This window comes from Dromiciops gliroides, chromosome 3, assembly GCF_019393635.1.
Source record: "Dromiciops gliroides isolate mDroGli1 chromosome 3, mDroGli1.pri, whole genome shotgun sequence".
Taxonomy (NCBI): domain Eukaryota; kingdom Metazoa; phylum Chordata; class Mammalia; order Microbiotheria; family Microbiotheriidae; genus Dromiciops; species Dromiciops gliroides.
The window spans coordinates 7,779,035-7,803,354 of record NC_057863.1 but is presented as its reverse complement, the minus strand read 5'-3'; the positions used below and the strand labels follow the sequence as shown (position 1 = coordinate 7,803,354).

The window sequence follows — 24,320 nt, the reverse complement described above, 5'->3', positions numbered from 1 at the left end:
TCCACTCTGACCCCAAATGAGGGGACTGGAGATGTTTGTTTTCGAAAAGACGAGACTCAGGGAGAAGGAGACCGTGGCTGCCTCACATGCAAAGGATGAGAGATTATTTCTGCTTGGCCCCAGAAGTTAAAACTTGGAGCAGAAGCTGGAAATGGCAAGAGGACAGATTTAGACTTGAAATAAAAGGCTAAACAAGAAAACAAAACAATCATATGAACAAGTCCAGAATGCTTTCCAGTTTCATTTTCCTTATGACTCCCTGGCCCTCTTCTTTCCTGTGCATCTCATGATTCCACTTCCTGGTCTTCCAATGGCTTCCATATTTTAGGTCATTCATCTCCTTCTTCAATTTTCAGCATAAGCACCGTTGGATCAGTTTGTCAAATGGCCCCCTGTCAACCATTCCTCATAAAATGTCCTCTATGTCTGCTAAGCAGGAGCACCAATCAATCCAAAGACTTTGTTAACTCCCTATCGCGTGCTAGATCTTACACAGAAGAATTACTTTGAATAACTTCATTAATACAAGGTGAAGAAAGTAAATGTGCTTTCATCTATATTTGGTAAAGTGTCAATCAATTACACTAAAGAAGAGTGAACCTTTGCTTTTTCCACCTCAGAGAGGAGTATAGCTTGGATTCCTTGACAATGGTGAATGGTAACTTAGAATACAAGAGACAATGAACCGCAAATCCTAATGTAACCACGGTCACCGAACAGGAGATTTTTCTGTTCTTTCCTGGACCAAACTAAGTGAGTGGGTTCATTATCATTTCAAATGGAGAAATATTTACTATAAATTTTATAACAATTTTGTTTCTCACGTGAGACATTTGAGGGAAACTTTTGGGTTTGAGGTAGGCGAATGAGTTCTCCCCACACCTCCCTTCACCATCCCAGTATTGCTAAAGAAAAATAATGTAGATTCTCTAGGAGAATGCTCACTGCTGGGGGGTTAGAAAGATCCTTTGACTTAGTTGGAAGTCAATCCAAAGGGGAGGTAGATTAACAGAAAAGCCAGAAAGGAGAAAGTCAGTCTAAATCTGGAGCTCCTGCCTTTTTTCCACTGTTGTTGGACATGCTGAAGGGAAGCTTTCAAATTGTTCTGATGCTGGCCAGAACAAGCATGAACCTCATTCAATGACAGGACGAGTCTGCCCTGACTCCTTATTATGTTGTTTTGCATTTAAGCTATTTCCTCTGAGTACCTGAGGGCTTTGTCTTTGACTTGTTTTTAAAAATATATATATTTTAAAAGATCGAGACCCATCTTCTGTTTAATGTAGAGTAATCACTCACAGAAATTTAGACGTGGCTGAAATAACTGAATGAGAACAAAACTATTCAATTTGAAGCCTTAGTAGAGAATGCTTACTAATTAATAATGGGAGTTGCAACTGGAAGAGATGCTAGGGGTAAGTGGCAGAAATCTAGCCATGGAATGTTTCTGAACATGGGAATGGGCTCAGTTTTGAATCATCAGAATTACATCTTGGCTTGGCTTCTTGAATGATCCTAAAGATTTCCTTATAAAAAGCCAAAGCAGGGAATTTTGATTCAAGTGGTCCTGTGGTTCCAGAGCGGGAAACTTAGGAAACATTCCTATCAGCTCTTCTGGAACCGCTCCAAGAGAAGGCCCTCGATTTTCTAAAAGCTGCTCAGAGGTGGCAGTTAGCAGAATGTGCCTGTGAGCACTGCCATCCCCCCAAAGCTGGCCAGAGTTCTCTGCCTGGATACTTTTTTTTATTTTCAAATTTGGAACTTGTGTAAATCCCAGAAGGGAACATTCTCAATGCCCTTCTTTCTCAGGCCACATAAACAAAGGTGACTAGGCCTTGTCAAGTCAAATAAGCCTAATATACTGCTATGTTATTGAAGCTACCCAGTGGAATGAAAAAGGAAGCTCATTCTTCTCAGGTGCATAGCCAATGCCTTAGAAGGGACTGATTCCTTTTAAGAGCTCTCCAGCGTGACCTGGGATCACCCCAATGCTGATGAGCCTTCACATGAATGAAGTGGAAAGGGATCAAGTGAGGAGTTGAGTGTTGGGCCTTTGGTCTCCAAAATTCCTCAGGAGTGGGAGAGTGTCTGGGAAGCCTGTGGGATCAGTGTCAGTAAGAGTTGCAGAGAAAGTCTCCTGAGGGCTTTGTGTGTCACTGTTTTTCGGTCTGTGTCTGTCTCCTCCTCCTTCTGTCTGTCCCTGTCTCTTGTCAGTGTCTCTGCCTCTGTCTTTGTCTTTCTCTCCTCTACCTCTTTTATCAAAACACGGAGGCTTTTTGGAAAATTGCGGTTGTATTTTGTTGTTCTTGTTGTTGTTTTGTAGTGACCAGATGGTTTTCTTTTTCTCGTGTAGAAATGTTATATTGCACACTTTTGAAAGGCAGTGTGGTGTTGTCAATGGATCCCTGTACTCGTAGTATGTGACGGGCACTTAACGAGCTTTCAAAATCACTCAGAATTCCTGAGCCTCAGATCCACTGGTGAAATGAGGCTCCTGACACTCAGAACTACTGTGTCAGTGATTTTGTCAAGGGAGCTCAGGGTTAGCACTGGAAGGGCTGGTTGTGGCCATCTTAGTGACTCCAGTGTTTTACAGGTGAGGAAACTGAGACTGCCCAATAGAAGTTCCCCAAGGTCAGATGACCCTTTAGTGGTAGACGAGAGATCAGAAGCCAGATCAGGGGTGCTCTTTGTAAATGCAATACATGCCATTTCCCAGGCACAGGAATCCCATCGATTTCCCCTGGACGTCGGGCGTCTAGTTTCAAAACCAAAATCAAAATTAAATTGGAAAAAGGCCTTCCTTCCAATAATTTTTCAAGTGGAAAACACATTTAAACATCTCTTTAAAAAATGATGCAGCTACAGAAACAAGTTGCTCCCAAAGCAAATACTTACTACAGTTCAATTTAAATAAGCATTTAATAACCACCTATGATATGCCAGGCATCACAGCAGGTGCTGAGCAAGAGCAACGCTCTTCTGACTAGCTGATTATGCAGCAGGTCCTGAAAGTCTTTGCGCAGGGTAGTCTGAGGAAGCTGAATCCTGAACTAAGACTTTTGGGACACCCTGCCTATGCTCAGGGTCCAGTCCGGGTTGCTTGAGTTTGTACACTTTGTCCAGCCTGGGATTTCATCTAGGGACTCCTTTGGCCCAATGCTACATCAACTGTCTTCCTAAGTGCTTCGTTTAGCTCTATTCTTCTCCTCAGATGATAGGTGTGGATGGGTTGTTCTGGGTAAAGAAACCTGCTGCTTTATAAACACTTTCCTTTATAGCATTATCATTATTACTGTATTATTGAAGCATTATTTCTGAGAAATCTTTAAACTTCCTGACCAAATGAAATATGAAGTAGTTTGTGCTGGCAACTGCAGAACTGAGAGTTTTGGGTTTTTTTGCAGGGTGGGGGTGGGGGTGGGGAGTGTTGGGGGGGGTGGAGAGTCTAGTTTTAGAGACTTCCTTGTCTTTTGCTGAACTGGAGCCATCCATTTTGACTTGTGGCTAAAAGTGACAGTTCCAGGAAAGCACCATCCTGTCTAGTGACACCGCAGAGTAAATCACTGAAAATGGCTAATTGTCAATTATGACAGGAAGTCTGGCAATTGAGGGAGAAGTCAACAGGAGCAAAGTAGAGCTCCAACCTGAACTCTCAGTCAGAGTTGGGTTGGGAAAGCAAGATTCTACCAAAGAACAAACTTTCAGGACTCAGTTTTCCAGTTGGAATATGGACATGAACAAAAAGCTCTCTGGAAAAATTATGGGAATTTTTGGAAGAGGGAAGGCAGAAATTTTCACTCATTAAAGGAGATAAATCTTTTTATTGCAACATCAAAAAAAATCCTCTAAAGTATGGCCGATGATTAGCATTTGGTGTTCATTTCTTGGCTAATTTGGCAGAAGGTCAAGTACTTTCAAGAGAAAGAGTCCTAGCTATTCATCTCCCACCAAACTGTGTCTTGGGACATAACAGTTTCCTGGTGTGTGCCTTCGTTTTTGTTGTTGTCATTAAGGAGAACCCCCAATAGAAAGTGAATCATTACATGACCAAAAAGGCTTGTATATTTTGCTGTCTTAGACAGGGTTAGACAAAATCTAGTGTATTAGATAAAAGCAAGGCTTTGGCAGATATATGTGTGTATGTGTTTGCTTTAAGGAAGCTAAAGCTCGTTAATAAACCTCTCAGCTAGGTGTGAGCTACAAGGTATTACTCACTTCTAAGGGAGTGACAGGACTGGCTAGTCTTCTATCTGTTCCCATAGAATTCAGCTGCTGAGATCACAATTCCCACAGAACATAAGCAGCCAACAAAAAGGCTGAGTCAAAAAAGCCACGCTACTACATTTAAGCAGGAGGAATGGAGACCAGGGAAAATTCACTGGGAAGGCCTATTTATCTCTGGAGGGAGGCTATTTGTTAATGTTTTGTCAACATCCTTCATGTCTGAAATGGTTGTTTCTTTTTATTAAATAGTATTTTATTTTATTTTGTTCCCAATTACATGCAAAGATGGTTTTCAACATCCATTTTTGTAAGAGTTTGAGTTCCAAATTTTGAAATGAATGTTTCTTAACAAGAGGTGAGTTGTAGAACTGGGAGTGGCAATAGAAAGAGTACTGGGTTTGGAAGCAGGGAATAACCTGGCTTTAAATGTCTTCTCCACTTCTTAGAGCCTATACGACCTTGAGTCTCAGTTTTCCCAACCATAAAATCAGGTTGCACTAGATGACCACTAAGGTCAATCTCATCTCTAAATCTGGGAACCTGTGACTTGACAGTGTGCAAACCCCTTGAAGAATCAATGTTGGTCTGAATATCATTGCTGAGTTTCTATTTGCATAGCTAGCATCTTGGAAAGACCCTGAAAGGTCATCTGAGCCAGTGATGTCAAATTCAAATGGAAATGCCCCTTTCACTTCTTTTTTTTTTTTTTTTCAGGCAATGGGGGGGGGGGTTAAGTGACTTGCCCAGGGTCACACAGCTAGTAAGTGTCAAGTGTCTGAGGCCGGATTTGAACTCAGGTACTCCTGAATCCAGGGCTGGTGCTTTAACCACTGTACCATCTAGCTGCCCCGCCCATTCACTTCTACAAAAGGATCCCCACCTACCAGTGGCCTATTGGCTTAGAAAGCCTCAGATGAATGTCCCATTGTGTCTTTATTGTGTTCAGTGTTATCTGATTATCATTTAATCTGGTTGTGGCTCCATGTGAGTATCGTAGGCTACCATGCTGCCCAGCTGGACATGTGTTTGACACCTCTGACCTAGCCCAGGCAAGTCCAAGGCCATTGTCCAAGCAAGAATCCGTTCTCCAAATGGCCTCACTTTGCTTCAGTTAAGAGAACCATGGCTACTACTTGAGAAAACATTGTAGAGTCTGAAACTACAGCCCGGAAACAATTTTAAATGCCCATCTTGTCCTTCAGTGTAGATTTTATTGAGTGGACTTAGCCTGTGTTTTCTCTGGGGACAGGTTTTTGCCTATGTGGCATACAGTTGACTTTGATGAAGAGCTAAACTCCTTTCTTGCAGCCACAGACAATATTTCCTTCCCATATTAAGCTATCTCAGTATCGATCTTAGAAATCACCAACACCAACTCTTCAGTTGTCATTACTTTCTAAATTCAGTCTCTGCTCACGCCCCCAAATGCTCCAACACGCTGATGAAATGGTTACTTAAATGGTGAGTTGTCATGCTCTATTAGGACTGGTCACCTGAACGAGCATACCAAGGTTGCTGAACCTTGCTTTGCACAGTACCCACTTGTATGTTTAATTGTGGCATCTGCTCTTTCTCTAGAAGGATGGCTAGCTGACCCTGTGGTCATGACCAAGTTTTAACTCTCTTCTTCCAAGCAGATCTTCCTTCTGTTTATCTGAATTCCATTTTATACAAACTGAGTAAAATTAGCTTCTTATTGCTTTAGTTTTTAGACTTGAGCCAGTATTTGATTGGTCAAGGGAAGTTCTGATGAGGAAATTCATTATCATTGCCAGTTTTTCTTTGCAACTTGGTCTCAGAAAGTAACAACGAGCATTGTTATGCCTTTCCATCCCTTGATTGTCGTTGAAACTTTTACAGTGTCTTGTGTGTTCTCCTAGAACAAATTGAGAATTTGATTATCTTTGATTAATCTTGAGAACTGGGAGTTCTTAGATTGGACCTCTTGGTTCCCAAACTGGACCAGGAAAAATATTGACACTTCAAAGAGTCCCTTAACTGCCACCCCCTAAAGGAGACCATTGCAGACACCCCCAGTTGTGAGCAGCCCTTATTGAAATGATTGTGACTTCTTCTGTATATATACTTTGAATTGACATATATGTGTGTATAGACACACATACATACATCCACACACCTCCACAGAAAGCATGCAATGAATATGTGTTTGTGTGACTTGAATAGTGGTCAAAGATGACTTCTCACCTGGTTAGGAAGGCTCAGAATTTATTACAAGTTCTTTTAGCAGAGTTCTGTAATGTTGACTCCTCAGTAAAAACACCTTTCCATATTACATGGTTTGAGAAGGAATGGGATGGGGGCAGCTAGGTGGTGCAGTGGATAGAGCCCCTGCCCTGGATTCAGGAGGACCTGAGTTCAAATCCAGCCTCAGACACTTGACACTTACTTGCTGTGTGACCCTGGGCAAGTCACTTAACCCCAATTGCCTCACCCAAAATAAAAACAAAAAAAAGAGAGAAGGAATGGGATCTTTTTTTTTTCTCCTTTCCTTTCCTTTCCTTTCCTTTCCTTTCCTTTCCTTTCCTTTCCTTTCCTTTCCTTTCCTTTCCTTTCCTTTCCTTTCCTTTCCTTTCCTTTCCTTTCCTTTCCTTTCCTTTCCTTTCCTTTCCTTTCCTTTCCTTTCCTTTCCTTTCCTCCTTCCCCTTTCACCTCCATTCCTTCTTTCTCTTTCTCTCTCTTCCTCCCTCCATATGTTCTTTCTTCTCTTTCTTCCTTCCTTGATTTCTTTTTGAAAAATAAAATAACCCCCTGCACTTGATTTTAGTTATGTTTGGGATCTGGTTTTAACCTCAGTATGTCTCCTACTTCCTGGCCTTTCAAATACTTTGTCTCATATTTGTTGACACTGTTGTCCACCTGGTAATCGGAGCTCTCTGCATGCCAGCCAGCTTTATATTTATTTGTCTCGTCTGAAGTCTGATGACACTGAGGCTTTTAGTCCCCCCCCCAAGTTATGGAACCTGATCCCACAGAGACGCTTAAACACTTTGTGTCAAAGTGTGGCTGGCTGGCCAGCCTTCTGAGAGCCTCACAGCCTCCTGCCTCCTTGGGCTTATCGCTCTTCGATGCCATAAGGGTTAATGTTGTGCTTCATGTGTGGCATTCAGATGAACTTCATTGCTTGTCTCACCAATATGTATTCATAGTTCACTTACAAGACCAAAAATTAGCCGATTAATTGAAAGACATTGGTTAATGCTTAAAAAAAAAAAAAAGGAGAAAGTGATGCCAATGATAATCCTGTTAGAGGCGGCCCCTTTCCTTTGCTTTGGAATATGCAGATATATTTTCCAGACCTGAAAAGAGCCCTTTAATGTCGCGCGCGCGCGCGCGCGCGCGTGTGTGTGTGTGTGTGTGTGTGTGTGTGCGCGCGCGCGTGCGCGCACGTGAAAGAGAGAAAGAGAGAGAGAGAGAGAGAGAGAGAGAGAGAGAGAGAGAGAGAGAGAGAGAGAGAGAGAGATCCCGAGCTCGCGAGTGCACTGTTCAGGTATAAAACAAACCACCATTCCTTAATGCAAGGCAGGTGGTGTAAGAACAAAAAATGACAAGTATTTGCCCCTCAGGCAGCGCTTGTTGAGGACTCACTATCCTGTGGGGGCAGGGGAGGGGGCTGGGAGGTGGAAAAGTGCAGAAACTCCCCAAAATAAGGACATTGTCAAGTCAGGCCACCATGCAAAGGGGAGGGGAAGGGTCCTGCTCCTAGAAGAGGATTTGAACAATAGGAAAACTTCAAGCAGCTTGAGCCAGTGTCTCAGGGGAGACAAGGGCAGAGGCTACTTGCAAGCTTCCATATGTGTTGCTCCCCCAGAAAAGGAAATCCCTGTCTCCCACTGGGGGAGAAGTCAGCATCGTAATTTGATAGTGTTTTCTCCATCTCAGCAATAGTCCAGGGAACATCCGATATCAAAGAATCACCACAAGATAGCCTTTTGTCGCAGAACCATTTCTATCTCTCTGAACCCTATCCAAAAGATGAGAATGTGGTGGCTCTATTATTATTATTATTCAGATTATAATCGAATATTACAAGAGAATTTAATAATATATCCCAATTAATGCCATTGATAGTCCTTGCTTGTGTTCAAAATTGTCAATGTAATAATTATTGATGTGTTATTAAGAATACAGGGTGATGCTTTACAGATATCATTCTTTCATAAAAAAAGAATAGAACGTGAACTTGCATGCTAATACTTTTATTCATCTATTAAAAGTGGTTATTGTATCCACCTGTGCAAGAAGACAGAATGAATAATATACAAAAGAGCTCGCATATATACAGTGTTTTAAGATTTGCCAAGCACTTAAGAAATATGATTTTATCATCACAACAGTCTTGAGAAATGGGGTACTATGATCATCCTCATTTTAAGGAGGAGGCAAATGAAAGTTAAATGACTTGCCCAGGGTCACACAGCTAGTAAGCATCTCAAGTCAAATCTGAAGTCAGGTCTTCCTGACTATAGGCCCAGTGCTACCCATTGCACAACCTTGGCATCCTTTTAAATATAAAAGAATAATAGTCGTCTCAAAACCGTCACTATATGAACCACAGTTTTTAAAAATTTGGTGAAAGGGATAATAACAATGTTGCCATGTCTGGAATGCTTGAAGGTAGAGAGAGTGTGTTCTGTGCATATTCTTAGCTGATCCTCACCAAAGCCTGGGTAGACCAATTTAAATAGTTTGCTTAATGAGAATTGACCTAGAATTCTAGAGATGAAAGGACTTTAGACTGTGTGATCCAAACTCCCCATTCAAAAAAAAAAATCGGATACAGGCTCGGGGAGTAGAAGTGACTTACCATTAGTTGTATGGCTAGTTTGGACTTAGTACCCTGTAGTCTTTCCACTGTCCCTCACCTAGCCCAGGGCCCTGTGCAAGAGAACCAGGGACAAGAGACACCTAGCCTGGGAAGCCCCCTCTCCCCCCAGAACCTAGGTGTCCCTTGGAGCCTTTGCTCTAGAGAAAGTTTTTTGTTTTTTTTTGGGGGGGGGAAGTGACAACTTCCTGAGACAAGGAGACATCCTGATTGTTAAAGCACATTTTAAAAGATTAAGCTTAAGCCATCCACTCTCCCTGCCACATTTTAACCCTGCTTATCCTTCGGTGAAGGGCTAGGTCAGGCCTTCTAAAAAAACAAACAAACCCCTAGACTTGGTTACCAGCCCACAGGCAATGGGGGGCTGGGATAATGGCAAAGGGAACTTCAAACAGTCCATTATCTCTCTGTGAGGCAGGAGAGAGGAGGGGGCAGCTTCTTGGTCAGCTCTGGAAAGAGAGACTGACTGCTAAGCAGAGCAAAGTGATTGTAGGGAGGAGAACAGGCTGCGCACCGGTACTCCCTGTCCTCCCCAGCCAGGGAGGGCTGGCTCAAGAAATACCTGAAGAGAGCAGCCAAGCCCCAGCAGCCAAAGCAGCATGTCCTGACCCTCAGGATCTGTGACACCGGGCTCCCCAGAAGGCTGAGGGAAGGCAATTCTTCGGGAAAACCCAATCCTACCTTTAATGAATCTTAGAGAGAAGGGTTTTCATGAAGTCAACAAAGTTATTTTAAGACACAAGTTTGCACTGACCCTGAGGGAATATTGTGTGTGGAGGAGCCTTGGTAGAACAGGGCAGAAAAATTGGGGTCTGTGATCTGATGGACTAAGTGACCTGGAGCAAGTCTCATCATCTCTCTTGGCCTCTGGGATTCCTTCATTCAAATTATAGGAATGGGGGCAGCTAGATGGCGCAGTAGATAGAGCACCAGCCCTGGAATCAGGAGGATCTGAGTTCAAATCCGACCTCAGACACTTAACACTTACTGGCTTTGTGACCCTGGGCAAGTCACTTAACCCCAATTGCCTCACAAAAACAAAGAAAAAACAAACAAAAAATTATAGGAATAGAAGGGATGAGATGCTTACCTTAGGGAGAGACAGATAGATAGGTGGATAGATACAGATATATGTAGAGGGACACAGAGAGAGACACAGATGGATACAGAGAGACCAACAGATTGCACTGTCAAAAGAACTGGTTTCCTTAGAAATATCCTGACTTTTATTTTATTCAGTTAAAAACATGATTGTGAGAAGGCATCCTTGGGCTTCAGCAGACTGACTGCCCATAGGGTCAGGACACACACAGAGACAAAGAAACTCTAGATTCTGTGATCTCTCAGGCCCTTCCTCCCTCTGACTCCAATTCTCTCTGGCTCTCTCTCACCTGCTGGGTTTTGTTTGTTGATCCAGCTGATCAACAAACATTCATTAAGCATCGACTATGTGACTAACACTGTGCTAGATGCCAGGGATATAAATAATGACAATGTACATCATAATATACAATATTAAGGACAATATGTCTTCATAATCATTGACTTTGGGAGCAGCTAGGTGTTGCAGTAGATAGAGCACCAGCCCTGGAGTCAGGAGGACCTGAGTTCAAATCTGGCCTCAGACACTTGATACTTACCAGCTGTGTGACCCTGGGCAAGTCACTTAACCCTCATTGCCCCACAGAACAAAACAAAACAAACAAAATAATATTCATTGACATTGATGTAGCCTTTGGGGATTTACAAAGGGCTTTCCTTACAACAACCCTCTTGGTTGGGCACAGGTGATGTAATTCGCTCAGGATGACAGCAAGGGGCACTTCTCCTTAAGGGCCATGAATGATCAGTGGAAGCACAATCACTCAATTTCAGAGCTGTAGGTCCTTTGCTCAGAGGCAGACTATCCAGTCCCATTCATAACTGAGCAAAACTGTCCTCTTCCACACACTGGGCAAGGGCCATTCAGTCCTGCTTGAAATCCCTCACTAAGGAGGGCCTCCCTCCCTCCTGAGAGAGCCCCCTCCACTAGGAGCTCCAATTGTAAGGAAATATTTCATTTCCTAAAGCTTAAATTTGCCTCTTTTTACAAACTTCCCAATTATCCTTACTTCTGTTTTCTGGGGCCAAGAAAATGTCTCTTTCCTCTTCTACCAGACAGCCCTTCAAATACTTGAAAATAATTAGCATTCTCTCCCCCCCTTTTCTGAGTCAGTGAGTTTCCGGTTTAAAAGGTAGGCTCATCATTTTATTCTCAAAGGCTTATGGTTTAATGATGATCATGTAGGCAAAAAAAATCACGGAATTTGATACACGGAAAAGATGTGAGGAGCTCTCTAGTCTATCCTATAAACAAAAGGAATTGTCATCCTAACTTACTTGACACATTTGATATCTTCAAATAAGTCACTTGGCCCTTTATTTATTTATTTATTTATTTATTTATTTTTTTGCGGGGCAATGGGGGTTAAGTGACTTGCTGAGGGTCACACAGCTAGTAAGTGTCTGAGGCCGGATTTGAACTCAGGTCCTCCTGAATCCAGGGCCAGTGCTTTATCCACTGCGCCACCTAGCTGCCCCCCACTTGGCCCTTTAAAGCACACACACACACACACACACACACACACACATACACACACACACACACACACACACACACACACACAAATGGAGCCAGGGAAAACATGAGCCCCCATCATTGCCAACTAAAATAATAATAATGATGATGAGTGGGGAAGACGGTGCTCAGGCCTCCTCTGTAGGCAGAGGACATAAATGGATACTGGTATTGGCCCACTTTTTACACCACTGAGGAGACTGATTATTGTTCTGCCCATAATGACAAGCAAGTTGGGCATTCGCCTTTCCGCCTCCCTAGGCCGTGGTTTAAAGTTGGAATTTTGAGGTTCCCCTTGGCCTGTCATGGCATAATTTTGAGTCACTGCTGGTTACTGCTTGCGATAAAGCCAGCAGGCTCAGTCCACGTGACTGGGGATGTTGTTCGTCTTCTTATCTTCCCGGGATGGCAGGTCTGACCTTCCTAACTCCTCCTCCTGGGACTTTGGACAAGTCCCTTGAGATCTCAGCAGCTGCACAGTAGGTTAGAACCTGCATTTGACAATGCAGTCATTACTTGCAGACTGCAGGACCACCAAGACACCCAGGTCACAGAATCTTAGACTTTGAGCTTAAAGATCATTTCGACCAAGTCCTGACACTAGGGTGCAGAGAAGACATGAATTCACCCAGTCAAAGGAGTTGGGAGGCAAGCTGGGAGGCGAGTCTTTTTCTACAAATTCCCAAATCCCTTCACACAGCAGAGATCATAGATTTGAAGATAGAAGCCACCTAGGCCAACCCCCCTCACTTTAGAGATAGGGCAACTGAGTCACAGAGAGTGGCAAGGACTTGCCCAAGATCTCACAGGTAATACGCCGGTCATCTGATTCCAGAGCCAGTCATCAGATAAGAAGGATGTTGTAGAGATAGAATCTAGAGCCCTAAGATCATAGGAGGGCCCTTAGAAATCATGGATGTCAAACTCCAAGGTACATTAGAGGTCACAGCCATAACTTTCACCTGAGAGATGAGGAAAAGGAAGACAGAAGTCGGGACTTCCTCTGAGTCACCCAAGAAGGAAGCAAAAGAATGGGGATCTGGACTGGGGTTCAGATCGGAATAGAGTTGAGGGAGGGGGGCTGATTCAGAAGCAAGCCTTTGAGAAAGCCCACTGTGCTGAGAGGAAGTCTTTCTCTACCTCTCTGAAATGGGGTCCTGGCTCAGCCCCAGTTGTGGAAAGGGCTGACTGTCCTTAGAGCTGGATGGGAAGAACCAAGGCAGAGGGTGTGCTGGGCTCTCTGGCTCCAGGGCGCCCTCTCACCCACCCCCAGCGGAGGTCGGGCAGGTGTGGCCAGCCCGGGGCCTTTCTAAGGTAGCACTTCTGGCCTCCTTGGCCAGCTCCTCCTGGCCTTTGTCCTCTTATCTGACTCTGTCAACACTGCCTATCTCCCCTGAAATCAAAGACATGGGCAGAGTAGGAACCCTTGCCTTTCACACACATAGTTTGTGGCCGTCCACTTCTGAAATATTGTTTCCTGCAGCTGCAGGATGACTGCTCCCCTTCCCCCCACTCTAAACCAGAGCAGGGCCAGAGCCCTCCAGGCTGAATATTCTCGGATGTAAAGGAATCTGCTCCCATTTGGGTTCCTTTGGCTCTCCATGTTGGTCTTTGAGAATCCCCAGCCAAGGATCAGCTCAGTAGAGCACCTCCTATCAGAACTGCCCACCCCACCCGCCCTTTGGGGGTGGGCATGGATTACACTGCCTTTGTTTCCCTGAAGCTCCCCAAAGGTAGGGCCCATCTTGTTGCCTTTGCGCTTCTCCTTGTGCCCAGCAGGGTCCCCAGCCCGTAAATAAAGGTTAGGGGCATACACTGGAGAGGAATTGCTCAAAAACAAGCACCTAACTTGATTTCTTGTCCCCTGTTTTTCTAAAGTCCCATTTTTGAAGAAGGGAATCAAAGGAATTAAAGATGCCATTCCTCCCCCCCCCTCCCCGCTTTTGTTCAGCCTCTATACCATTATCATGCCAAATATCGAGAAGAAAATCACAATGTTGGAGTGTATTCAGCAGCTTCCCATAGGAAACCCCACAAAGAGTGACTGGCATATAGTCCACAGTTGAGAGTAGGCAGCTAGGTGACAAAGCAGATAGAGAGTGGACTTTGGTATGAGGAAGAGCTGAGTCTGAATACTGCCTCAGACACTTGTTAGCTGAGTCACCTTGGCCAAGTCACTTCTCTGTGCCTCAGTTTCTTCCTCTGAAAAATAAAGAAAATAAAAGCAGTACTGTCCAAGGGCTGTGGGGAAGATCACTTTGCAAAGTTGAACTTGTCGTATAAATGGTAAGTATCTTTGTGGTTGACATTACAAGTTTGTTGACTGATTTTCACCACAGTGATAGAGCCTCGTGCATCCTTCCCATGAATGGCTGGGGCTAGATCTCATTCTGAGGAGTTAATATCTGGCTGAAAATGCAAACTTTCAAGCACACACCACGTAGCCTATAAGGGATAACTTCTACCCTTTTTAAACTGCCCCTTCACAATTTTAGGGGCTCACCTTTGGTCTTGGGGGGGGGGTTCCTTTTGAAAAAGTTCCAATGAATGAAGGCCGTTTTCCTCTTCACGTTCTTTTTTCTGTTTGTTTGGAACAGGGGAGAGGGAAGGGGTGGGTGGGCATCGGTCCCAAAATCGCGTCTTCTTTATTTCTTTATAATCTCTTGGGGAGGGGGAGGAGACCTACAGGACCCTGTCCCTTTGTTCTCACTTGGCCCTCGCTCCTTCCTGGGTCTTGGGGAGGGCTCGTGCAGGCATCTGGGAGGAGGTTTGGACTAAGGGAGGAGGGGGAGCCCCTTTGTCTTTGGCAGGGCTCATTGGTTCCCTAATTGCTCTGCTGTAGTGAGTGGAGCACGTGCCTGGGGAGGCAGGATCTGGCTTCTGCCCTGAGCCAGGGGGGCGGAGCTGGCCTGTGACCCTCACCTTGAGCCCAAATCACATCCTCCTCCAGCTGCTGCTCCTCCCCCCCCCCTGTGGGGGGGAGGGGCAGACCTGGGGCTGGGGTAGGGGCCTCCCTGTCTCACCTGACTTGTGCAGGGGGCGGGGGAGACGAAGAGCTGCAGGCGGGAGGAGAGGAGAGGAGGCAGGGGGACAGCTGCTCTTGTCAGCGGGGGGATAAGTGTAAAGAGATTAATAGTTATTTAAAGAGCAAATGGGGACGTGGCATTGGGCACTGGAATGCTCGGGTATAAATGGAATGGAATGGTGGGGCGCTGTTAACATTTAGACAGATGGCCTTAGGACTGAATGGAATGAAAAGACCCCCCCTCCTCTATCCCCGCCCCCCTCAGACACTTTATAGAGGCTTGAAGTCAAATAAAATTCTTTTACAACAAAGTCCTTGCAGAGGCCTGGGGCTCAGAGAGCCCTGTTTGGAGTCCCAGGGTTTGGGCTGGAATCCTGTCTCTGACGCTTTCTCACTATATCACTAACTTTTGGGGGCCTCAGTTTCCTTATTTGTCCAGAGGGAGGGTCTGCCTTGAAGGCCCCTAAGCCTTCTAGCTTTCTACTGCTTGAGGCCACACGTGGTAGGGGAAGCAGAGGTCTGGGGGCCCTGGCTCCAGCATCCAGAGGAAGTTGACTCCCTCCTGGGAGCCTCGGTTTCCTCATTTGTATAATGGGGATAATTGTTGCACCACCTACTTGATAGAGCTATCAGGAAGATAAGGGCCTTTGTCCAGCTTCCATCCCTCTCTCTAGGCTTGCCGAGCCCTTTCCAGTGGTAAGCTCAGCTCCTTCTCTGAGGTCAGTGATCATTCCCACTTTACAGATGAGGCCACTGAGGCTCAGAGACTCTGGCTCCTGCCTGGGAGTGTCAGAGTCAGGCCAATCTGATGCCCCTCCCTCCACCAGGTGTTCACTAGAGAGCCTTAGGAGGGTTGTGGAGCAAGGAAGGCACAAACCCTAGAGCATGAAGGTGAGTACCTGCTGAGCGCAGTGACTGACATTCAGCAGGTGCTTAATAAATGCAGATCGATCATATGCCAGAGTGGATATGAGCCACAGACAAGGGTCAGGAAGACTTGGGTTCAAATCCTTCTTCTGAAAGTTGCTAGTCACATGAACATGGGCTCTGGCAACCTTCTTTTCCTTTCAGATCAAGTAGGGAAGATGCTTTGTAACCCTTAGATCTCTGCATGAACAAAGGGAGAGAGTCAAGAAGGCCTAGACTGAAGTCTCGCCTGTGATGCTGTGTGGCCCTAGGCTAGTCATTGCATTTCTCTGGGATAGACAAACAAATAAATGAACAAATGAATGGATAGAAAGATAGATAGATAGATAGATAGATAGATAGATAGATAGATAGATAGATAGATAGATAGATAGATAGATGATAGATGATGGATGGATGGATAGATAGATGGATGGATAGATGAATAGATAGATAGATACATAAATGGCCAAATGCATGCAAGATGTTTCTAATGGGTTCTAGTCTCAAGTATTATCCAAATGTCAGTTAATGATGATCACACTTACCTTCAGCCTCTCTGGCTGACATCATCCGTGCCTCTGATGACTGACTTTGTTTAGGAGGGCAGCTCCAAGGGTGCAGCTCTTTGGTATCTGCAGGTGCCTAATGTCCAGCCTTCTCTCTTCTCTCCTGGCAGCCACAGTACACAAACCTGGGGCTCCTGAACAGTATGGACCAGCAGATCCCAAATGGCTCCTCATCCACCAGCCCCTACAACACGGATCATGCCCAGAACAGCGTCACAGCGCCCTCGCCCTACGCACAGCCGAGCTCCACATTTGACGCCCTGTCACCCTCTCCTGCCATCCCCTCCAACACAGACTACCCAGGACCCCACAGCTTCGATGTCTCATTTCAGCAATCCAGCACTGCCAAGTCAGCCACCTGGACGGTAAGTCAGTGGTTTTTCCCTCACCTCCTCATCCTCCGCCTCTCTCAGCAGTTCTAAAGTCCTGACGGGGACTGTGCAGCCACCAAAGGGGCCTTGGGGTGAAAATGCAGAGACCTCTGCCTTCATAAGTGTCTGCCCTTGTCACTCTTTGCCCAATAGGTTGTGTTCTAGCAGAGGGCCTCCTGATCAAGTAAGCTCTTATTGTGGAGAGAGGACAGGATTGCCTTTGGTTTTGTGTTTCTTTCCTCAAACCTCAACCCCTGGTGCTATGCCTGGCATATGATCATCTCTTAAATACTTCTTAATTGAATGTCCATGTCAGACGGTACAGTTGGCATTGGGGACTTAAAAACCAAAAACGGTGGGGGCAGCTAGGTGGCGCAGTGGATAAAGCACCAGCTCTGGATTCAGGAGGATCTGAGTTCAAATCTGTCCTCAGACACTTGACACTCACTAGCTGTGTGACCCTGAGCAAGTCACTTAGCCCCCCCATTACCTTTCAAAAACAAACAATAACAAACAAAATGAGCTCCATCTCTGCCCTCAGGAAGCTTACCTGTCATCTATAAGATGGGTATGAATAGTGAGGCTTATTTGAAGATCAAGACTGTCGAGTCCTAAATCACTTTGCAATTTACTGGGCCCCTTTCTCCTAGCCGCCGACGCCGCTGTGTTGCCTGTGCTTACACAGCTAGTGAGGAGGGGAGCCAGTGCTTGAGTCTAGATCTCTCTGACCTCCAGGCCATCTCCTTGGTACCACCTGTAACCCTATACACGACGGGGAAGGGAAGGACCTGTGATTTCCACAGTGGAGCACTCTCTCCACCATAGCGATTTCAGATCATTTTTGTCTTAGCAGACAGGGAATTCAGTGGGTCCAAGACATTAGATGTGAAGGAGACTTAGGGACCTCACTTTACAAATGAGGAAACTGAGGCGCTGAAGGGTCAATTCTGTACAAGTTCTCAAGGTAGCCGATGTGGGAATTGAGATTTTAATACATGCTCTCAGTGACTGTATGCAATACTTGAAAAAATGAAATCCCTCACTCTTTGTTTGAATGAGCAATAGTACAATGTTTACACAATTGGATCCTTTTGTCAGTTATTTTCCTGATTACTTGAAAGAATCTTCTCAATTGGCAGAGATCCTTTGGCCATTCATCAGAAGGCTGGTATCTGTCGATGACTTCTGCTTCATACAGTGTCAGTCTTTGTTCTGTCACAGAAGAGAACTCCAGGCTTCATTTAAGAAAGCAAGCATACAGGAGAGGATGAAAAGCAATGCCTGTCCTTCCTGTGCCTTTCTTTTCACCCTGTGTTTTTCCTACAAAACACCTATGAAGCACAATGATACATGTGGGTAAATTAGGCTCCCAGGAAACACTGAAGACCTGAGTTCAAATCGAGCCCTTGACACTAGCTGTGAGAGTCTGGGCAAGTCACTTAACCTTTGTCTATCTTATGGAAATGTAAGTTAGGGATAAGAAGAGCACCCACTTCCCATATTCAGGAGGATCCAAGGAGATATTTGGAAAGTGCCTTTCACAGTGCCTGGCACACATTAGGTGCTTAGAAATGTTTATGGCCTCTCTCTAATTATTATAATAATAGTAATAGTCATAATTGTCAGCATTTTTGTGGTTTGTTAATGTGTTGCATGTGCTGTATCATTCGATACTGACAAAAACCCCACAAGGTGGGTGCTATAATTATCTGAGGGAAGCCAGATGCCTTGTTCAAGTGAGCATCTGAACCAGCATTTGAATCCAGATCTTTTAGACCTCAAGTCCGAGGCCATCTTCTCTGCGACCTCGAGGCAACACGCAGCTCTCTTAGGCTTCTGTGCCTTCCCTGGTTGCTGTGAGAGGATGAGTGACTTGAATGAAGAGCGATTTCCCCTTTACTTGGGGCATGACAATGGAGTCTGGGTGTTATGGCCAGGGTGCCAAGGGCAAGGGCTTTTCCTCTTCATCTACGCGGCACAGTACAGGACATCGAGCCCTTGGCTCAGGGCAGACCACGAGGCAGGGAAGCGGACTCACCCCTCTGAGCTGCTGCCGGGATGTCCCCATCATTCCATCATCAGGGGCAGGCTGGTTTGGATGGGTTTCCTTCAGGCCCTTGTTGAAAATCTGCAAAAGAAATGGCCTTGGTTCCGTCTCATTTCATGTCTCATCGACATCCCTCCCCAGTGCTTCTCAGCTTGAGGGATGTTCAGTTCAAAGAGACTTCTCTCCTTTCGTGGTTTAAATAATTATTTTGATTTAGTTTCTAGCTCAAGAGAGAGGTGGCATTTCATCCAAGCTGCTGCCATGGGAATGAAATAATTGCTTTACAATAATTACAGTTCTACAAAGTACTTCATTTTTGCGGCATGGAGGCCAGCTCTAGATTTCTGTCTCTTCAGCTCTATAAAACACCCAAACCAAGTCCTTTATTAAAAAAAAAAAAAAAACTGATTCCTTCCCTCTCCTCCCCTTCTCTTTTCCTCTTCTTCTCTTTTTTCTTTCCTCTTCTTCCCTTCCTCTTCTTCCCTTCTCCTTCCCGTCTTCTCTCCTTCCTTCATCTCTCCTTCTTTTCCGTCCTCTTCCTTCCTCATCTTTTCTCCTTTCTCTTTTTCACAGTGCCTGGCAGACATTAGGTGCTTAAAAATGTTTATGTTCTTCTCCTCCTCATGACATCCCTCTTCTCTCCCTCCCTCCCCTCTTCTCTTTCCCTTTATCTCTTCTCTTCCCTCCTCTCGTTTCTTCTCCTCATCTTGCCTTCTTCCATCTCTCTAGTCAGCCTCCATTGAACTTCAGAGGGAAAAGTACAGGGAGATAGAGGCCTTAGCCCTAGACCCTCAAGGGAATGATGATGTCTATTATCCAAATGCAGAAATTGAGGAAAGAGATTAATTTGTTTAGTGAAGGGCAGATCTCACAGAGTCCCTGAGCCTAGGTACAGACAAAGCACAGTAAGGCACTCAACCAATAGCCTTTCCCATCAGAAGCATCTCAGATTGGAAAAGTTCCCAGAAGCCAAGAATCTGAAGAAGGGACTTCAGGAGGCATCGAGTTCAAATTGTGCCTGGGATGGGCTTGGTCCTCCATTCTCTGGTGGCTGAACTCCAGTGATAAGGACCTCACTACCTCCCAGGGCTTAGCCTGGTGCATGGTAAGTGGGTGCTTAACCAATGCTGATCCTGATCTTGCCTGGCTGGCTCAGATTATTCAGAAGTTTCATTTTGTTGAGTGATCCTGACATTTCAGCTCTCTCTGTACCCTCCCCACATTGCTCCTAGAACTTGAACTTGGTTGATTCTCTTAACCAATGAGGGAGTTTAGAGTTACAAGGGTAACCCTTGGGACACATTTCACAAATGGGACCTCTTCACTTATTTGCTGAAGGGTTCACTGAGCCAAAGTAAGTGGAGGGGACATCACATTACAAGTAGGAACATAACTGCCCCCCAGCCACTTCTGTGGCTCCCCCTAGCCCTGCCTCCAGATTTGCTGTTGGCCATTGGGGACCTTTATGATCAAAGTCTTGAGATCATTCTTCTTGGCTGGTCTTTCCTTTCCATGCCAGCTTCACTTTGGGATCTGTTGGCACTGAGAAGAGCAAGTGGGAAGGGAAGACGCTTCCAAGAGGAACTCCATCAATCCCCTGGTGGGTCCAATCCATACTCCTTTGCCTCTCTGGCCATGAGGAGCTGAACCTGGCTCCTCCCTTCAGGTTACCAGAGATGTAAGGCAGCAGGGGTGACCTGACAGAGACCCAGAAATCTGATACCAGTACTCCCCTTTTGGGGAATCTGATGGGGAGGAGATTGAGCGGATCTTCAGCTCCATCCCAAAGATGTGCAGGCAGTGTTTTCTGTGAGAAAACTCTGGAGCAGCCTCCTTTCCTGAAGCATTCTGGGGAATGCTATTCACATAGGCACTCAATTAATGTATCCCACCTTGCATGCAGCAACTCAGGGTACCTGAATCCAACTGTGAATCTTCCTCGGGCTGATGGAGTTTAGACCAAACCTTTTGTTTGCAGCAATCTGCAATTCCCTGGAGTACTGTGAGTCAGTCATCCCCTTAGTCCCTAACTATGGCTCTCAGTTGGTAGAGCCAAGGTATGTTCCCTTTCATTGTCCCAGTGTTTCTCTGGGTCTCAGCTCCTAACAGTATGGAGGATGAATGGGAAACTGCTCAGAAAGTTAGCTCCCCAAGGGTGAGGGCTATCTAGCACAGTGCCTGACACCAAGAAGGTACTTCATGCTTGTCAATCATTTGGTTGAGTTGCTGAGAAATTCTCACATGTAAAGCTCACAGTTAACTTGAATTGTGGCATCTTTGATCACAATAATTTCTCCAAAGTTGGCCACTCGTCCATTTTCTCCTCAAACTGCCTTTCACATTTTATATCAATGTCTATCCTTAGGAATGTTGATGGCATCTCTCTTCCCCACTGGCATGTCAACTCCTTGAAGTCAGGGCTGTTGTACTTTTGAACCAGGATCCCCAGTGCTTACCAAAGCTCATGGCACATAGAATCCAGATCTCTTTCCATTGAACCATATGGTCTCATTTACTCATTGGCAAAAAGAGGGGGATGGACTCCTCCCTAGAACTGATGGTCCTATGATATGGCAAAGATGAGGTGTCAATTTGTACTGCAGGAAAAAAAAAAGTATTTCCACACTACAAGTTCTACCGATAACATCATCAGAGGGCCAGACCAAAACTCAGCAGAACAGCTACAACAGAAGATGAAACAAACAAAAACCTTTGAGGGAGATTCCACTTGGCAGCCTGTTGGGCTATCCATCCTCAGGATGAAGGGAAGGATCATTTGTACTTCAGAACTTTCCCAGAAAACTGATCGGAAGCTCAAAAGCACACCTAGGAGAATCATTACTAGATTGTCAATTAGGGAATTAGTCTGGACTCTTTATTAATCTTAGAGATTTATCTTTCACAGTATTAACTGAAGCTGGCATTTAAATAAAGCATAGCTACCTAGAAATGGATTTTCTTGTTCATTTTCTTGCACTAAATTACTTCCTTACCTTTTAATGGTTATAAAATATAATTTCATTAAAACACACACACACATTACAACCTACAACTTTAGTTCCTTCCCAAGATGGGGGTAGGGGTGGGGAATGAGATGAGGAATGAATCTTAGTCATTAGACATTTTATTAAATGCTCTAACTAAAACTCTGAAATTGGCCCAAAACAGCAATCAGAAAAAAGCAAACAGACTTGGAAATTTTCAAATACATTTTCTCAATTCCCTGGCTGATAGTTTATTTTTAATTGGCACAGGTATATAGGATTAAGGGGAAAAACTCATAGGAAACTGAGGCATAAATGTCACAACTGTCAATTATTTTTAATGAATCAAAGAAAATGGAATGTATCATTAAGCATAACAGAGATCACTTAAAATTAAAGTGAACTGGGGCAGCTAGGCAGTGCAGTGGATAAAGCACCAGCCCTGGATTCAGGAGGACCTGAGTTCAAATTCAGCCTCAGACCTTGATACTTGCTAGCTGTGTGACCCTGGGCAAGTCACTTGACCCTCACTGCCCTGCAAAATAAATAAATAAATACAATTAAAGTGAACTGGTAACTGCCACTGAATGTGGCAGCGTTGAGGTTTTAGGGATAAATACTTGAAGTGCTTTCCCATCTGTGAGGTTCATATCCTCTTTCAGCTGAGCTTCAGAGAATGGTCATTCAGATATCTTATGCTTACAATTGTTTTCCACATCTGACTCCTGTGGAGAAGGGCAGGTCAGCCTTTCTCATAACAGAATTTTAGCCATTGCTGATCAGGAGTCTATATAGCGACAGTAAACCAATACCCACCCAGTCACCCCATCTCTGTGATTGCTATAGTAGCAACAAGTTGAAAAGGCATTCGAAAGATAACAGATGTGCTCATTTGGATCATAGAGACTGAATTGAGACTCTAGAGCAAAGAAACCTGGAAGGTAAAGAGGTTCTCAGAGATGGAGTGAGATTTCTCTGGTGGTTAGAGTTCAGTAAAGGCATCTAGGGAGAGCCCAAAATGCTGAGCTAAGTGTCCTTTGAAGAGTATAGCCCCATAGAGGCTGGACAGACCAATGCCTTTCATTTGCCTCATAGATGCCTGATGATCTCCTTGACCATGGGAGTCCACTTCCCATGTTTCTGTGATCATCCTATCAGTTCCCTGTCCTGGTGCTAAATTTGGGGGCAAATTGGACAATGGTCAGCCAGGAGGAATAGTAGACACCGTTTTAGCACTCAGAGAACAGAGAGGTTCTCAGACTTCCCTGGAGTGAGGCCTCTTGCTCAGTTTAAGCCTAGAAGGCATCATCAGGCTGACCTTTGGAGTCACAGAACTCAAGTTTGAATCTCCACTCTGACACAGATTATCTGCGTGACTTCGGATATCACACGTCATCTGTTTGGGCTTCCCTTTCCTCACCTCTAAGATGAGAGGTACAGAATGGATGACTTCTAACATTCCTTTATGATTTATGACTGCTTGACCATCTGAAAGACCAAGGATCCTGCCTCCCCTTGAAGAGACTCTCAGTCCCCTGGGGAGAGCCATCCATCCAACTTGTGGTTATTTCAGAGAGCTACTTTTCCAGGGAACAATGTCTATTTCTTGTTCATTTTTAAGACACACTAAAGGTCATTAGAGTTAGAAGGGTCTGTCTCTCTAGTCCTTTCATTTTGCTGATGAAGAAACTGAGTCATTTAACCTTTATGAAGTTACTTGTCCAAGGTCCTACTGGTTAGGGTCATTTCAGAATGGAATGGACTCTAGAGATGTTCTAGGCCAATTTTGCAGATAAGGTTACTGAGGCTCATAAAGATTAAGTGACTTACATAAGGCTACACAGGTAATAAGTAATAAAACCAGGATTTGAATTCAGGTCCTTTTATTATATCCTTCCCCTACGGCACACTGCCCTCTCAAAGAAACAAGGGCCAGGAGGGACCTGCAGGCACAGGGCATGGAGTACTGGACTTGGAGTCAGGAGGACCAGAATTTGAATTCTGTCTTGGATACTTGCTTTGTAACCCTAGGAAAACCCCTTAACCTCTATTGTCTAAGTTTCCCCATCTGCAAAATGGGGAAAATAATGGTTCCTCACAGGATTGTTGTGAGGATTGAATGAGATAATATTTGCAAAGAGCTTCATAAGCCTATGCGATAATAAACCTCTGTAAGTCCACCCTAATATCATGCACCATGCATTATTAAAGTCCTACTATGTGTCAGGCACTGTGCTAAGCATTGGGGCTACACAAAGAGGTGAAAGACAGTCCCTGCACTCAGGGAGTTTATAATCTAATGAAGGAATGTGCATAATTGCTGTTATTGTTGAAACCCACTTTATCTGGTACGAACCTGATTTTATGCTTTTTTGGATATTTGAATTCGTCTCATAATCTGAAGATAATGTGGTATGATACTCATGTATGACGTTTCTCTAGTGTTTCATTATTTGCAAAATATTTTGTGTGATTAGCCCAGTGGAGAAGGTTCCTCACGATTCCTACGGCGCAGTGGCTAGCCTTGGAATCAGGAAGTCTTTGGTTCACATGCTGCCTTTGACTCATCCTGATGTTGGATTCGTTTCTTTTGGGAAGGAGGAGAGAAAGGCAGGTTGGGCAGCATGGCCCTGAGGGCACTTCCAAGACTGCATTTCTATGACTTCTAAGCCTTACGATGAGGTGGAGACATGCCCTGATTCAGTATTCCCATTAGACAGATGTGCAAACT

At 44.8% G+C, this 24,320-nt stretch overlaps 1 protein-coding gene across 3 annotated transcripts in view; it reads left to right on the top strand.

Annotated features, from left to right (window-relative positions):
- Positions 1-24,320, top strand: part of TP63 (tumor protein p63) — a 217,083-nt gene that overhangs the window by 122,782 nt on the left and 69,981 nt on the right. For all 3 annotated transcript variants that reach the window (XM_043994855.1, XM_043994856.1, XM_043994857.1), the window contains one exon: positions 16,298-16,552. In XM_043994855.1, coding sequence (XP_043850790.1) covers positions 16,298-16,552 — 255 coding nt within the window. The remainder of the gene's footprint in view (positions 1-16,297; positions 16,553-24,320) is intronic.